The 16,029-nt window shown below is 42.4% G+C and overlaps 1 protein-coding gene across 1 annotated transcript; it reads left to right on the top strand.

Moving 5' to 3' along the window:
- LOC139452123 (uncharacterized) lies at positions 1 to 9,283 on the top strand. Its single transcript, XM_071233451.1, has 3 exons — positions 1 to 333; positions 7,519 to 7,582; positions 8,657 to 9,283. Exons 1-3 carry the CDS (start codon positions 1 to 3, stop codon positions 8,902 to 8,904), a joined length of 645 nt encoding a protein of 214 aa, XP_071089552.1. The 3' UTR covers positions 8,905 to 9,283.
- The last annotated feature ends 6,746 nt before the right edge of the window (positions 9,284 to 16,029 follow it).

Raw genomic sequence — 16,029 nt, 5'->3', positions numbered from 1 at the left:
ATGGGGTCGAATTTTCTAACGCTTGTCACAGTTTGTATAGTGATGAAGATTATGAATAGAGAACATGTCGATGCCACTACGAGGCAGCTGATTGCACGTGCAATTCCTCTTAAAGACAGAAAGTTGAACACGGCACCCCTAAAAACAGTTTTAACTCGATCGAGGATTCAATGTCTCAAGGAATGTATTCAAACATCCGGATGTGAAGCTCTAAACTTTGGTAAGAAGGACAAGTGTGAACTACTTGGCACCTTCCTCTGCGCGAAGACGGCTAGCCTCATCCCTTCAACAGACTTCACCTACTATGACGTGGAGTTTGAGGACACGCTGTCAGTAAGTTGTGTTTACTATTTCAACAATCACGCTGGGGAGTTTCAAAGAGACGTTTACTGTTGGTTTGAATTCATTTGTCTTTCTCGGTTTGACGAGTGATCTAAGGCGGTCTAAGTGGAGTTACGTCCCTTAGTTGTGTCAGGATCCTCTGATGGTGGGTTTGATATAACCGAGATACTGTATAAAGCGGAGTTTGACACACCTGGTATAACTGAAATATTGTATAAGGCGGAGTTTGACACACCTGGTATATCTGAAATATTGTATAAGGCGGAGTTTGACACACCTGGTATAACTGAAGTATTGTATAAGGCGGAGTTTGATACACCTGGTATAACTGAAATATTGTAGAAGGAGGAGTTTGACACACTTGGTGTAACTGAAATATTGTATAAGGCGGAGTTTGACACACCTGGTATAACTGAAATATTGTATAAGGAGGAGTTTGACACACCTGATATAACTGAAATATTGTATAAGGAGGAGTTTGATACACCTGATATAACTGAAATATTGTATAAGGAGGAGTTTGACACACCTGATATAACTGAAATATTGTATAAGGAGGAGTTTGATACACCTGGTGTAACTGAAATATTGTATAAGGAGGAGTTTGACACACCTGATATAACTGAAATATTGTATAAGGAGGAGTTTGATACACCTGGTGTAACTGAAATATTGTATAAGGAGGAGTTTGACACACCTGATATAACTGAAATATTGTATAAGGCGGAGTTTGACACACCTGATATAACTGAAATATTGTATAAGGAGGAGTTTGACACACCTGGTTTAAATGAAATATTGCATAAGGCGGAGTTTGACACACCTGGTATAACTGAAATATTGTATAAGGAGGAGTTTGACACACCTGGTATTACTGAAATATTGCATAAGGCGGAGTTTGACACACTTTTTGTTTTCAAGCACAATATCAGGACAGCAAAAGCAAAGTCATCAGCTGGAATGCTATTGTAAACCATGAAATGTTTTTTATCAATATGAATAAACAAAACTTGTTGTTTTTAAAAATGGTGGTACACTAGCTAGTAGAGAGAAATGGTTTTATCAAGGACATTCTTTGGATGTTGTATCGTTCTATAGGTACTTAGGTGTATATTTTACAAACAGATTATCATGGAAGATGCATGCTAACCTAGATGCGGTACACGCTAAGATCTTAATTGGAATTCTACAAAATATTAAAGTCCTTGGAAATATTTCACATAATACATTCTTTAAGTTTTTCGATAAAAAGATCAATTGGGGATTAGAAATAATTGATGTTTTAGAAACAATACATTTATACGCATTCAAACGATTCCTTGGTGTGAAATCTAGTACGTCTAATTTAATTGCAATGTCTAACAAGATACCCATAGAAATGTTATAACATGCTATTACTCTATGGTCGACAGGGGCAGACTAACTGGGCATATTCTGTTAAACATCAACTCTATTCATGTGGTTAAGGTAATGATATATGGACAGAACAGGACAAGGAGATACCAGATCAGCTCACAGATGCTTTCACTCCGACCTTGAAGGATTTGTACATACGGACCCAATCACATCAATTAACTACATCTAAGATCAAATGATCAAATTAGGACAATAACCTTCTATGATATGGTTAATTGATTGCATGTAAAAGTATTGCCCAAACTATTGTTATCGTTTTTTCTGTGTTATATTTTAAACATAATAGCTACGAGTGAAAATATATCTTTTCCCCCTCGTCACTCGATGAGCGAAACATATTTCACTCGACACTTGAAATATCCTATTTTCTATCGGAAAATAAAAATATTTAAATTAAATATTAAATAAATATGTTACGATAAAGGGAGATAATTTAAGGGGAGTTAACTCTTGTACGACAATAGTTCCGTCAGTGTTATGTTCACTGCGGTGAAATATCAAGTGTTATGTCCAGTGCAATGAAAATATCACTTTTCTCAACTTCAGAAAACTCAGTCTTTCACACTGAAGTATATGATAAGTTCGTGACTGTTATTATGTGTTATGGTTTTTTTTCATTTGACAAGTGTTTCCCATTGTGCCAACACTATTTCGTTGTCTCAGTATGGACAAGTTTATCTCAGGTATACAGGTCACAGTCATGTTCACTTCACTTTCTGAGCATCAGGCCGTATCATTTTCTGATTTTATTTTGGGCACAATGGGAAGACACCATTGTTACATAAACCACCAGGAGTCTATATTAGGATTACATCGATATAATGCAAAACGTAAGGTTCAAGATGGCGATAGGCAGAGGAATAGTACTTATTCGATGTGTTGAAAAAAATAATAAAATATTATTTTATTTTTTTCACTTTTGATGAAGAATGTGTATATATCAGGCCGCATGAGTACAAACGAGGGATAGAAATAATTTGCAGTTGTTACGGGGCTTTACTGCGGAATTACATACAGCTCTATTTTATCAAAACGTCATGTCTCAAATTTGTGATTACGTACGTATTACGTTAATTTTGGTGTGATAATGTTTTCGACAAATGGCGAAATCTTGCAAGGGATAAATCATTTGTAACTAGAATGCATTGTACTCCTCCAATTTTGGAAGAAATGCAACTTAATACTTAATTATATATTGCCGTTAATGACAAGAGTCGTCTGGAAAGCTGTATTTCCGGGATAACGAGTTTCACTCATTCGTCACCACTCGCATGTTTCCGTAACCTACCGTGATGCCGTTTGTCCCGGATTCGGAAGAGTTGGTCACGAATGGGTTTCACTGTATGTAATAGTAGAGAGTGGTACCGAAGTTATCAAACCCGGGCCTTTGATGTGACTAGCGAACTCTCAACTACTATAGGCGAAGGAAGAGATACAATAAGCAACTACATCACCCTGTATGTATTAGGGTGGGTATGAGGCGGGATGATATTGCGGATACAGACAATCTCGTGCCAATACAGCTGGTAAGTATACATCCCAGGGAGCTGAGAATTAAATCTGAATGCATTCCGAACCATTCCCTCGATTACCCACTGTACTGAATCTTTTTCAAGTATCATAACTGAATTGGTAGATAATACCCTGGATCATCGAGGATGATTCACTCACTGGGTGGTTTATGCCGTGTTTCTCCAGTCTGTCTGGTGTGTGTAGCCTTGTGCTAGAGAAACCACCACACTGTTATTATGAAAACACTAATGTACAGACTGTCTGCAAAAGGGCAGTTCAGCTAGAGTCATATTGCTTTATCCACTTCATCACTATCTAACATACTGAATCCACTCATCGACTAACCGAGTGTTCCGAATAAATCACGTGAACACAATTGATCGGAACAGGTGGCAAGATATCACAGTTAACATGAAATATACATCGCCTAGACTTGACACGGGCTTGTAAATAACCAATATGCCAGCACCTTCTTATTACATACACTGACCATACCGTCATAATAACTTGTTGTCGGATGTGTGCACCAATGGAAGCGTCTTGATAATAAACCCACATATAACCATAAAATATATTATATGCGACTTCAGAAATGTTGACACTCGTAGGTGGCCACGGGTGGCCCAGTCGTCTATGGCGCCGCGATTCGCTGTGCAGAGTTGCGTCCCTTGGGCACGCCAGAAACCTTTGATTGTGGGTTCGAATCCAGGTTCGCCCCGATTATGTTTCTAGGTTTGTCAGCACCATACCCGTGCTCGTGGGTTTCACCAAAGTGGTAAAGGTCTGAGACCTGCATCACTTCGGGCTTTCCCCCAACATTAAGTTGACAGGCCGTGATATAACTGGAATAATGTTAAAAGCGGCGTTAAAACCCAACTCACTCACTCACTTGACACTCGTAACGTCTGTCGCACAGCCCCCGAGCCGTAGTATTTTCCCTTCCACCCAGCCTTTACTGTAATGCTATAGCCCTAAATGAAGCAAGTCTAGATTTTCCACAGTTTCTGAATATCCCATTTCCCTGGTCTCCTTTTCACTGTAAATGAAGTTGCTGGTTTCTGTAATATTTTTATATCTTTAGAGACGAAACGTTAGTCTAAGGGAGCGATACCGGATGGGAATAGCGTGGAAGCGAGAGGGTAATTTCCTTCCTTTTGATGAATTATTTCATAATGAAACCTTCCCGTTTGACATGTGTATGTTCGATATTGTATTAATGTTCTTGACAAGGATGATGGTTGCCATGGTATTGTTTTAACAACTTGGATTATATTACTTGCGCCAGGTATTATGCCCTGAAAGTGGATAGAACAATGCCTCGTGAAGAATGTCCTCACAAAGCAGGGATGCAGCGTTGCGTCCCCTTGCCCTGACAGGATCCGTGTCCGAGGGCTACAATTTCCGATTAACCCCGAATACGAACCTTGGTCTGCAGGCATCACACTATTGGTTTTGACAAAGCTAGAATAATAATGTTTTATCTGAAATGAAAACATTTTAAGATTATATTTGTCATTTGATGTATAAAAATGAACCCGGAAGATTTCTTTAGAATCAGAAGAAATGTAGACTTGCCAAAGTATTGTTGACTTGCTTTGGTTTCTTTTCGGATAGTTTTGGTTCGGAGTCGGTTCAAGACCGCGTCTATATGTGAACCGAGTCACGTTGGTTTCCCCCCTTCATTGAGCCCACTCGACGAATCCCATCAAAGCGGCGTTAACCCCAACACACCCACTCACTCGCCAGAATCTATTGACGGGTTGTCTACATCTTTAAGCTGAGTTACCATATGCTGTGAAGCCTCGTTCATCCGAACCCCGTTATTCCAGAAACCCCAGCCCACGCACGCACACACTAACACAAACCGTCATTCCAGAAACCTCACCTCACGCACGCGTGCACGCGCACACATACACACACACTCACGCACCCACGCACACACCGTTGCTCCAGAAACCTCACGTCACGCACGCACACACACACACACACACACACACACACACACACACACACACGCACACGTACACTGGCATAAGTTAAGCCGGACGATCTCAAGGGGAACGCTTCATGGTATAGGCTTTGCAGATCCTCCCTGCGGCATCGAACCCAGTCATTTGGGTACCGTCACCCATAACCAATACAGGGGGCATCTCTCATGAGTTGAGAACAACAGAGGAATGGTGTTTATTGTTTGTAGCATTATTCCAGCTCTGTGACGGCGGTCGTTAAATAATCGAATCTGGACCAGACAATCCAGTGAGCATCGATCATACGATGATATGCATCAACCAAGTCATCGAGCCTGAGAACTCGATCCCGTAAGTCGCCTCTTACGACAAGCATGGGTTGCTGAAGACCAATTCTAACCCGAATCCTCACGGTTTCCCTCGTCTAAGAGGTATTCTAGGACTGAAATGTGCTGTTGAAGCGAGAGGGAAATTTCCTCTAGGTAAATGTTTACACGGTAGTCGGAAGGAGAATATCCTGTAATGCTTTGATGAATCATTTCATAATGAAACCTCTCCGTGTGACATGTGTGTGTTCGATATTGTATGCATGTTCTTGTCAAGGATGATGGTTGCCATGGTATTGTTTTATCAACATGGGTTATATTACTTGCGCCATGCATAATGCCCTAAAAATGGATAGAACAATGCCTCGTGAAGAATGTCCTCACAAAGCAGGGATGCAGCGTTGCGTCCCCTTGCCCTGACAGGATCCGTGTCCGAGGGCTACAATTCCAGATTCACCCCGAATACGAACCTTGGTCTGCAGGCATCACACTATTGGTTTTGACAAAGCTAGAATAATTTTTTTTTATCTGAAATGAAAATATTTTAAGACTTTATTTGCCATTTGATGTATAAAAAACGAACCCGGAAGATTTCTTTAGAATCAGAAGAAATGTAGACTTGCCAAAGTATTGTTGACCTTCTTGGGGTTTTGTTTCGGATAGTTTTGGTTCAGAGTCGGTTCTAAACCGCGTCTGTATGTGGACCGAGCCACGTTCGTTTTCTTTCTACATTGAGCTCACTCGACGAATCCTATCAAAGCGGCGTTAACCCCAACTCACTCACTTATTCGCCAGATTGACGGGTTGTCTGCTCCAATGTACTACATACTGCCAATGCGGACCTTCCCCTGACAGACGTCTGACATCTATAAGCTCAGTTATCATATGCTGTGAAGCCTCGTTCATCCGGACCCCGTTATCCGCATACACCGTTATTCCAGAAACCTCACGTACGCGCGCACGTACACATACACACACACCGTTATTCAAGAAACCCCAGCCCACACACGCGCGCACACACTCACACACACCGTTATTCCAGAAACCTCACGTACGCGCGCACGTACACATACACACACACCGTTATTCAAGAAACCCCAGCCCACACACGCGCGCACACACACACACACACACCATTATTCCAGAAACCTCACCTCATACACACACACTCCGTTATTCCAGAAACCTCACGCACGCGCGCACGTACACATACACACACACCTTTATTCACGAAACCAAACCTCACGCATCCACGCACACATACACACACACACACACCGTTATTCCAGAAACACCAGCCCACGCATCCACGCACGCACGCACACACGCACGCACGCACGCACGCACGCACGCACGCACGCACGCACACACACACACACACACACACACACACACCGTTATTCCAGAAACCCCAGCCCACGCACACACACGCGCACACACACACACGCACGCACACCGTTATTCCAGAAACCTCACCTCACACACACTCCGTTATTCCAGAAACCTCACGCACGCGCTCACGTACACATACACACACACCGTTATTCAAGAAACCAAACCTCACGCATCAACGCACGCTGACCGTGGTTACCGTCCCCCATAACCAATAAAGGGGGCATCTCTCATGAGTTGAGAACTATCAGAGGAATGTTGTTTGTTGCTTGTAGCATTATTCCAGCTCTGTGACGGCGGTCGGAAAATAATCGAATCGATCATACGATGACATGCATCAACCAAGTCATCGAGGCTGAGAACTCGATCCCGTAAGTCGCCTCTTACGACAAGCATGGGTTGCTGAAGACCAATTCTAACCCGAATCCTCACGGTTCCCCTCGTCTAAGAGGTATACTAGGACTGAAATGTGCTGTTACTCTATGGTACGTGTACTGCTGTCGATGTCGACACGGACCAGTTAGTTATTATCAAGCTAATTGTACACTATCGCTTTGTTCCAGAGTATTGGTATCTATGACTCCAAACCATCTTGCAAGACCGAGGGAAAGTGTTCTCCGAAATGTGGTGAGTAAACCGGGGTTCGATTCCGTGCCCTTGTTGATAATGGGGTCCCTCGCAGTGAGATGGCTCGATCACGCCTCCTGGAAAGATGACAACCCGACCAGTAAAGCCATTTGTCAAGCGCCATCGCTCCGTACTTTAGTCGGCTTATTGAGTACACTATAACAGTCTCATTAAAATCTGATATTTTACCACACCTTTTCCGTGAAAAACTGAGGACACCTCCAAAGAGGTCGCGTCAGATGAACGCTGATTAAATATTATAATCATCATCAACTATTACAACCTAGCGCGGCTTTCATCTCTTTAATCTGTATTCCCTTTCAACATACAGGAATCGTATATGCTTGTCTACATGCTTCGTTCACGCACACTGTGAATTTAATAACGTTAAAAGCCATGATTTCCTGAATGGAAAGTTTCCCTTATGCCACCCGCAGAGATCTTCAAGCAGAGAGTGACATGCCATGTTATCACTTGTGTGCCTTGTGAGCACGTTCTGCAGGAAATAACTGGTTGCTGTTGGGTGATTTTTTCTTAGACTGTATATTGTGTTTTATAATGTAAACACATACATGTTAGTTGTTTGACGCCGCACTCAGCAGTATTCCATCTATATTACGGCGGTATGTAAATAATCGAGTCTGGACATAATCCAGTGATTGACATCAAGAGCATCGATCTAAGATGCCATGCATCAACCAAGTCAGCAAGCCTGACCACCCGATCCTGTTAGTCGCCTCTTACGACAAGCATAGTCGCCTTTCATAGCAAGCATGGGTTGCTGAAGACCTATTCTAGTCCGGATCTTCACCGGATCTAAACATGTTTAGATATGTGTTTAATCCTAAACTGGGTACACATTTGAGTTCTATCTGAACACTTTTGGGGTCTAAACATAGGAAATGAGATTTCTTCTCGCAGTCTAAACTGCGTGTGCGTGTGTATTTTATAGGTTTGAGTAGGATCTAAACACATTTTTAGAGTGTACTTGCATTCTCCGTGCAATCTCTGAAGGACGCAAAGACCAATAACGAATCTTAATTTGTTGTTCTTAAAATATACTCAATGTTCCAGACTGTGAATGGACCACCGACTTCGACGTGATGCCGGGGTTCTACGTCGTTGGCTTTACGATGGAAACCGTCGTTGGGGTGACGCCGGCAGAATGTCAACAACGTTGTGTGGACGCTACGGCGTTCCAGTGCAAGTCTGCAGATTACAGTTTCTCCACGTGCTACCTGTCTCACGTCAACAACATCGACGTCCCCGAGGCCTTCTCCATGCAGAACGGCTACACCTACCTTCACAGAAAGTGTCAGTAGAGCCCGCTTAGCCTGCCTCACACAGACTGCTGTTTGACATGTACATTGAAGTCCTTAGTTATACTACACTACTGTATTTTAATAGTTGAGATTTATTTTAAAAAAAGGTCATGTTAAGGTCACCACCATGTATCCTCCGAAAGTTCTGTTTTGAGGCTGCCAAACCCCCTTTTGGTTCCGGGATTTCACGATGCTTTTGTAGATTTGTTTTGTTACGTGGAAAAAAATAGATGTTTGGAAATGTCGTCTTGGTAAAATCATTCTGCTATTAATTCACGCGCCAGTGTATTTCAGTAGACAGTGGTTATGTCTGCTAGGTCTTCAGCAACTCATGCTTGCCGTAAAAGGCGGCTATGCTTGTAAGAGGCGACTAACAGGATCGGGGGATCAGGCTCGCTGACTTGGTTGATGCATGTCATAGTATCCCAACAGCGTTGATCGATGCTCATGATGTCAATCACTGGATTGTCTGGTCCAGACTTGATGATTAACAGACCGCCATTATATTGTTGGAATATTGATGAGTGCGGCGTTAAACAACAATCAGCACTTAAATGTTTTCACCTTTTCACTAAACCAGGGACCATACGCCGATAATGGCCTCTTGCTAAACCATATCCCCGTACATGGGGACCCGGGGTAGGATCCGAGTACCCAGTGCTTGTAAGATGTGTGTTAATGATGATATGTTGCTTACGATGTGTGAACTGACTGGCTGTGTCGTCGTACCCTAACGGCGCGGGTCGTTGGCAATCAGCCACGGAGTTGTCGGGCCTTCTGTCGTAAACTGTACACGCCATGATTTTTGTTCTCAAGTGTGAAAAAAGGAGTATTTTATTAAAAATGATGATATACCGTCGGCGAAGCAGATTATTCAACTTTTACAAAACGCATATTCAACTGGACAAGTTTCACATGCCATACAGTCAACACAATTCAGATATCCAGAGACGATGCGCCCGTAAAATATACAATTATTGGTATAGTATACATGCGTGCAGCAGAATTCAAGGCCGAGCTCCATTCTGGCTGAGTTTGTACGTGTTCGAGCCCTGATGGCATCGATGTTCATACTATTGACCCACGGTTTACCGGTGCTGACTAAACCCGAAATACCCCGACTATACCCAAGGATGCGCATTTTGTGGTGACGTAACCTTCGTGTGTTGGGAATGAAATATCTTTTGCACAGCTGACATGGATTATCTCGTTCACCATAGTGCCACATATCCCGACCCCGCTCGTCCACAGACACACAACACATGCGCATCCCCGTCCAACCCTCACCATATTTACTTTAAAAAAAATACCTGACTTTCTCACAAAACGTCATATTAATTTCAAACTTTTCATTTTAATTTGGACGATTTATTCCACGTTTTGTTCTTGCGACTGAGAACAATTGTTATTTAGGGATAAAATATTCCTACTCACTAACAATTATCTGATAATTCGGTGTTGTAAATATAACCAATCTCATTAAAATCAGATCTTAGTTCTCGCTAACGTTATACAAAGTAGCGGTAGCGAGCACAAAGATCAGATTTTAATGAGATTGCTTTAAAACAATTCAAGTGCGATTCACATATTTGCATATTTCCCAGGATGCAAAGCTTTTTCCCATGACGTTTGAAGCTAACGGGACAATGCCTTTCAATATACGCACTTCCTGAACTCAACACACTGGCAGGGCAATTACTGAAGGTACACCCTCCTCTCCAACTATCTGTCTATCTCTGTAACATATATAGATACTGTTTGTTTACCACTGACAGTAACGTTTATGTTTAATAAATGAACTCGACTGGTAGTCAACACAGAAGTAAACAAGAACGAGACAGCAATTGTTGTTGTGTTGTTTTACCTGCTGTTTCCGTGTCAGAACACATCACTTCACCACAGTTTTGCAGACTATTTATTTGCGTTCAAGAGACTTCTTTGTGTTGAGGAAACAACGTTATCTCATGTGAAATCAGGTAACTGCTTTTAAATTATGTCGTTTTGCTGACTGTAATTTAAAGCCTGAGATACTAAATCCGTATTCACAAATATTTACAAAAGCAATAAAGACGCACCTGGGGAAGGTACTTTTTGTTATTTGTATTAGAAACCGACTTACCCCCATTTATGTATCAATCAGCAAACATCTTTAAGTTTAGTAAATTTATTTCGCCTGTAAATATCAATAATATCAATAGTATAATATTATTTGCAGCAGGATCACTCTGTTACGTGGAGTTTTATGCGTTCCGCGTTATGTTTTATACCTATAAAATCTGTATACCTTTAAAACCTAAAAACGAGGGACGTTTAAAACCTCGGCGAGTGGTATAAAATCTAACGAAGGGCGCACAAAACCCCATGTACCCCGAGTGATCCTGCTACAACGAATTTATCTTACGACGTGTTTTGATGTGACACGGCAATAGAATTAAAACAAATTCTTTAAAATTGATAGAAAACAGTTGTTTGATTGAGCTGAGGTTATATGTCACGTGGCTATCACTGACTCGCAAAAAAGAGTGCGGCTTTTTGCTTCGAAGTGGGGAAAGAGGGGTTTATTCTCCCGCAGAAAAATTCACATACAGCCTGTTTTCTCCGTGGCGGGGTATAAGAGAATTTTTCTCCCGCTGAGAAATTTATTTCCGCCCAAGGCGGGATACGTGGTGTTTTATCAAGACCACGTGAACCAATCAGATCTCATCATTCTGACATGGTGGTATGATAACAACATTATATTTCCCCGCAAGGGCGCTCAGAAATGATGAAAACAAATGTCAACAACTAAAAATCTGCAATCCACAAATAATTATAAACTGCCGGGCCAAAGAAAGTATATACCCATGTTCGATTATGGCTAATAATGAAACAAACAAGAAATGGTTATTCGATGGTGATGTATTTGATACCGGTATCATAAATGTGTTTTGAATCTTAAGTTTGCGGTGTTTCGGCGACTGTTTTCAGCCTAGTAATATTTTGAAAATATATTTTGGTCAAATCCAATTATATATATTTTCTTTTGCTCGGCAGTTTACTTTAGCCTTGTTGCCTGTTAATGTAATGATATCAAATATTTTTATCACAAACAAATTAGTATGGATAATAACATATTGTAAGTAAGAGTGGGGGGTGTTCAACACCTTCATTTGGTGATCAACAGTTCTGAGCCTAGCTATGATGGACGTTGATAGGCAGTTGTCAGAAGTTGACGGATGACAAAGTAGAAAAATGATTTTGGTTAAGAACTTCTTTATTATACTGTAATAACGACATTTCGGTATAGATCAGAAAGCGGTATTAGGATCTACCCCGAAAGGTCTCTATTACTGTATAATAAAGTAGTTGTTTTCACAACTTGTTTTGTCTACTTTGCGTTGATGGAGTTCGTTGCTAATTATATTTCAACATTTCAATAAACTTCTGCCAATGGTGCTGGAGTGCCTGGACAACGCGGCAGTAGAAGGCTTCTTCCTGGTTTGGTAAAAAGTCCTCCGCAGCAGAAATGACGTCATCATCATTTGCGTGATGCTTGCCAGTTGATTTCTAGGTTGGAAGGAGGTGGAAATCTGACGGTGCCAAATCTGGTGAATAGGGAGGATGTTCAATGGATTGAAAGTCCCAGCCATGCGTTACAACCATTGCGATAAGAGGATTGTGCACGTGTGTCTTGTCCTGGTGGAACAATACACCTTTAGTTAGTTTTCCACGACGTTTAGCCATTAAAGTCCCCGCGGTTGCCTAAGCAGGTTAACATAATATTGGCCTTTAATGATCTGACCTTTCAGGAGGTAGTCCACCAGAAGGATTCCTACCAGCTGACGGAACATAGGTCTGTTCAGTCCCTGGCTGGTAACACCCGTGAAGATCCGGTCTTCAGCAACCATGCTTGCCGTAAAAGGCGACTATGCTTGTCGTAAAAGGCGACTAACGGGATCGGGTGGTTAGGATCGCTGACTTGGTTGATGCATGTCATCAATCCCCATTGCATGGATCGATGCTCATGATATCACTCACTGGATTGTCTGGTCCAGACTCGATTATTTACAGACCGCCGTCATATATAGCTGGAATATTTCTGAGTGTGGCGTTAAACAGCAAAACAACCAACCAATCAACCCTGGCAATGGCGAACCTAAGATTCATCTATTATTATATATGGTTACGGCGCTCAACAAAAGCAGCTGGATGGGCTTCACAACGACGTACATTCTCACGAGGGATGATGGTGTGGAGTCAGAAGCCACGTGCTGAAATCCTTATCATGTCTACTTCTTTGCTCAGAAGGTTATCAACTCTCTCAGGAGAGATGGTAGACTAACATTTAGTCTCTGAAATCTTATATTACACAATATCCTTCTTGACTCTAAAAATAAAAAAACTTCCCTATGCTGATTTCAGAGCTAGCTTGAGCTGGCTAGACTTGCTTCTGTATGCATTTCTAGATTATCATTTTTTCATAAAATAAATATATTCCACGGTCATGGTGCAGGCCTAGAGAGATGGTTCCTGTATTGGCTATGTGACGTGTGGTGAGTCGTCAATCATCCATTGTCATCTCATGTATTTTATCCACATTTTCCCAAATGGCTGTTGAAGGTCTTCCTGGGCCCTGTTCCACAAAGCGATCTTAGCACTACGACTGTCGTAAGCCTATGATAAAGTATGGGAGTTACGATCATCTTAGCGCTAAGATCGCTTTGTGGAACAAGGCCCTGATCTTGGATCATCCCCGAGGCTCTCTCACTCCCCTCTTCAACTCTGCTGCCAAATTCTTAACAGTGTGAAAGGAGGATCATGATGATGACATCTTATCCCCAAGGATGTTGGAGTTAGCCCTTTCAGTTGGAGTGAGTGAGTGAGTTTGGTTTTACGCCGCTTTTAGCAATATACCAGCAATATCACGGCGGGGGACACCAGAAATGGGCTTCAAACATTGTACCCATGTCGGGAATCGAACCCGGGTCTTCGGCGTGACGAGCGAACGCTTTAACCACTAGGCTACCCGACCGCCCCCTTTCAGTTGGAGATACTTGTGAGAGCGCGGTAGCCAATTTTATCCATTTATATTTACAGAGAATACGTAGTCACTCTGATGCCTGATGAAATGCCTGGTTTTACAGTTGGTTCAACTGCAGCCTGTGAGCAGTGAACGTAGTGTACTTAATACATCCTTCGCAGTTAGGCTCAGAACACTTTAACCATCCCTCTTTTATAACCGCGATCTGTAAATAATCGAGTGTGGACTGCGACTTGTAAATAATCGAGCGTGGACCGCGACCTGTAAAAAATCGAGTGTGGACCGCGACCTGTAAATAATCGAGTGTGGACCGCGACCTATAAATAATCGAGTGTGGACCGCGACCTGTAAATAATCGAGTGTGGACCGCGACCTATAAATAATCGAGTGTGGACCGCGACCTATAAATAATCGAGTGTGGACCGCGACCTATAAATAATCGAGTGTGGTCACTGACTTAAGAGACCCTTCAGCAGCTTTGGTTGGTTGGTTGGTTTGTTGTTTAACACCGCACTCAGCAATATTCCAGCTATATGACGGCGGTCTTTAAATAATCGAGTCTGGATCAGACAATACAGTGATTAATATCATGAGCATCGATCCACGCAATTAGGATCGATGGCATGCTTCAACCAAGTCAGCGAGCCTGACCACCCGATCCCGTTAGTCTCCTTTTACGACAAGCATAGTCGCCTTTTACGGCAAGCATGATTTGCTGAAGACCTATTCTACCCCGGAATCTTCACGTTCGTATTGCTGTTCCGTGCCGTCGTGATGCTGAGCCGCTAATCTGCAACTCGCATGCATGTATTGTCGCACACTCACACAAGAATTAACGTAACATACGCTTTGATACTCACACACACCTTACTGCACTTAAGCCCCCGAATACGACTCGATCCCATGACCGCACTACTGGCGTGCCCACGAGAAGGTATTTTTAAGGCGTTCGGGCCCTTGAATCACATTTCATTTTGATTTGTGTGTCATCCTCAAAATGTTTCAATTAAGTAACACTTTACAGAAAAGCAAAACACATTATCGAAGATATTGAGAAAGTAGCCGCCATATTGGACTGCCATTTTGTATGAAACGTCAAGGTTATTTGAATGCGTTTTTACCTTATAACAAGCCTACAACGTTAGGGTATACGATGACCAGTAGTTTCAGATCCTGACCACCCGATCCCCCTTTTAGACAAGCATGATGTACAAGGGACCATTCTGACACCGAATCCCCTCAGGGCCGAAATGAAGTTGCCTTCCATACCATTGTTCATGAATACCTCAGTGCACTTCTAGAATGCACTTTATGTTTAATGGAAAACAACATGTCAACGTTTAATGCACCTAGTCGTGACGTCATTATTTTGTATATACACTTAATCTCCCCAAACTTCGTAAAGGGACATCTCGTTTCCCACACTAGCAAACGAGCCGCGTGCTGAAATGAACTGCTCCAACATGGGCTGGTTGGTCACAGCGTTTCCGTGCGTCACTTTTTGGTGAATCTATTTTATACAACAGCCCACTTTCGATAGCCATTTTGTTAAACGCTCTATATTTGCGTTCTAAACACCCAAAGGGTGAAACATACATTGTTATCCAAAGCTGTGCAGTCTTTCAGTCATTGGTTTCCTCGGTCCAGAATCCGCTGTGCAGAGTTGCGTCCCTTGGGAACACCGGAAACCTGTGATTGTGGGTTCAAATCCCTGTTCGCCCCGATTATGTTTCTAGGTTTGCCAGCACCATACCCGTGCTCGTGGGTTTCACCGAAGTGATAAACGTCTGAGACCTGCATCACTTCCGGCTTTCCTCCCACATTAAGCTGACACGCCGTGATATAACTGGAAAACTGTTAAAATCGGCGTTAAACCCAACTCACTCACTGACTCATTGGTCCAGATTCTGTGTACAGGCAATGATATAACGGGAACAGTGCTGACTTCCACATTAAACAAGAAAACAAGCACAACAACTGAAACAAGAAATAACGCATGAATACATGAAGCGTTATATGGACAACTTCTGTATTCTTTGTAACGACGTTTCATGGCTACGTCTTGCCCCTTCATCAGGTGATCACTGAGTACGCCTATCAACGAC

This window comes from Haliotis cracherodii, unplaced genomic scaffold, assembly GCF_022045235.1.
Source record: "Haliotis cracherodii isolate W230 unplaced genomic scaffold, xgHalCrac1.p SCAF_10, whole genome shotgun sequence".
Taxonomy (NCBI): Eukaryota; Metazoa; Mollusca; class Gastropoda; order Lepetellida; family Haliotidae; genus Haliotis; species Haliotis cracherodii.
Note: the sequence above shows the minus strand (reverse complement) of the source record. Positions and strands in the feature narration are given on the sequence as shown.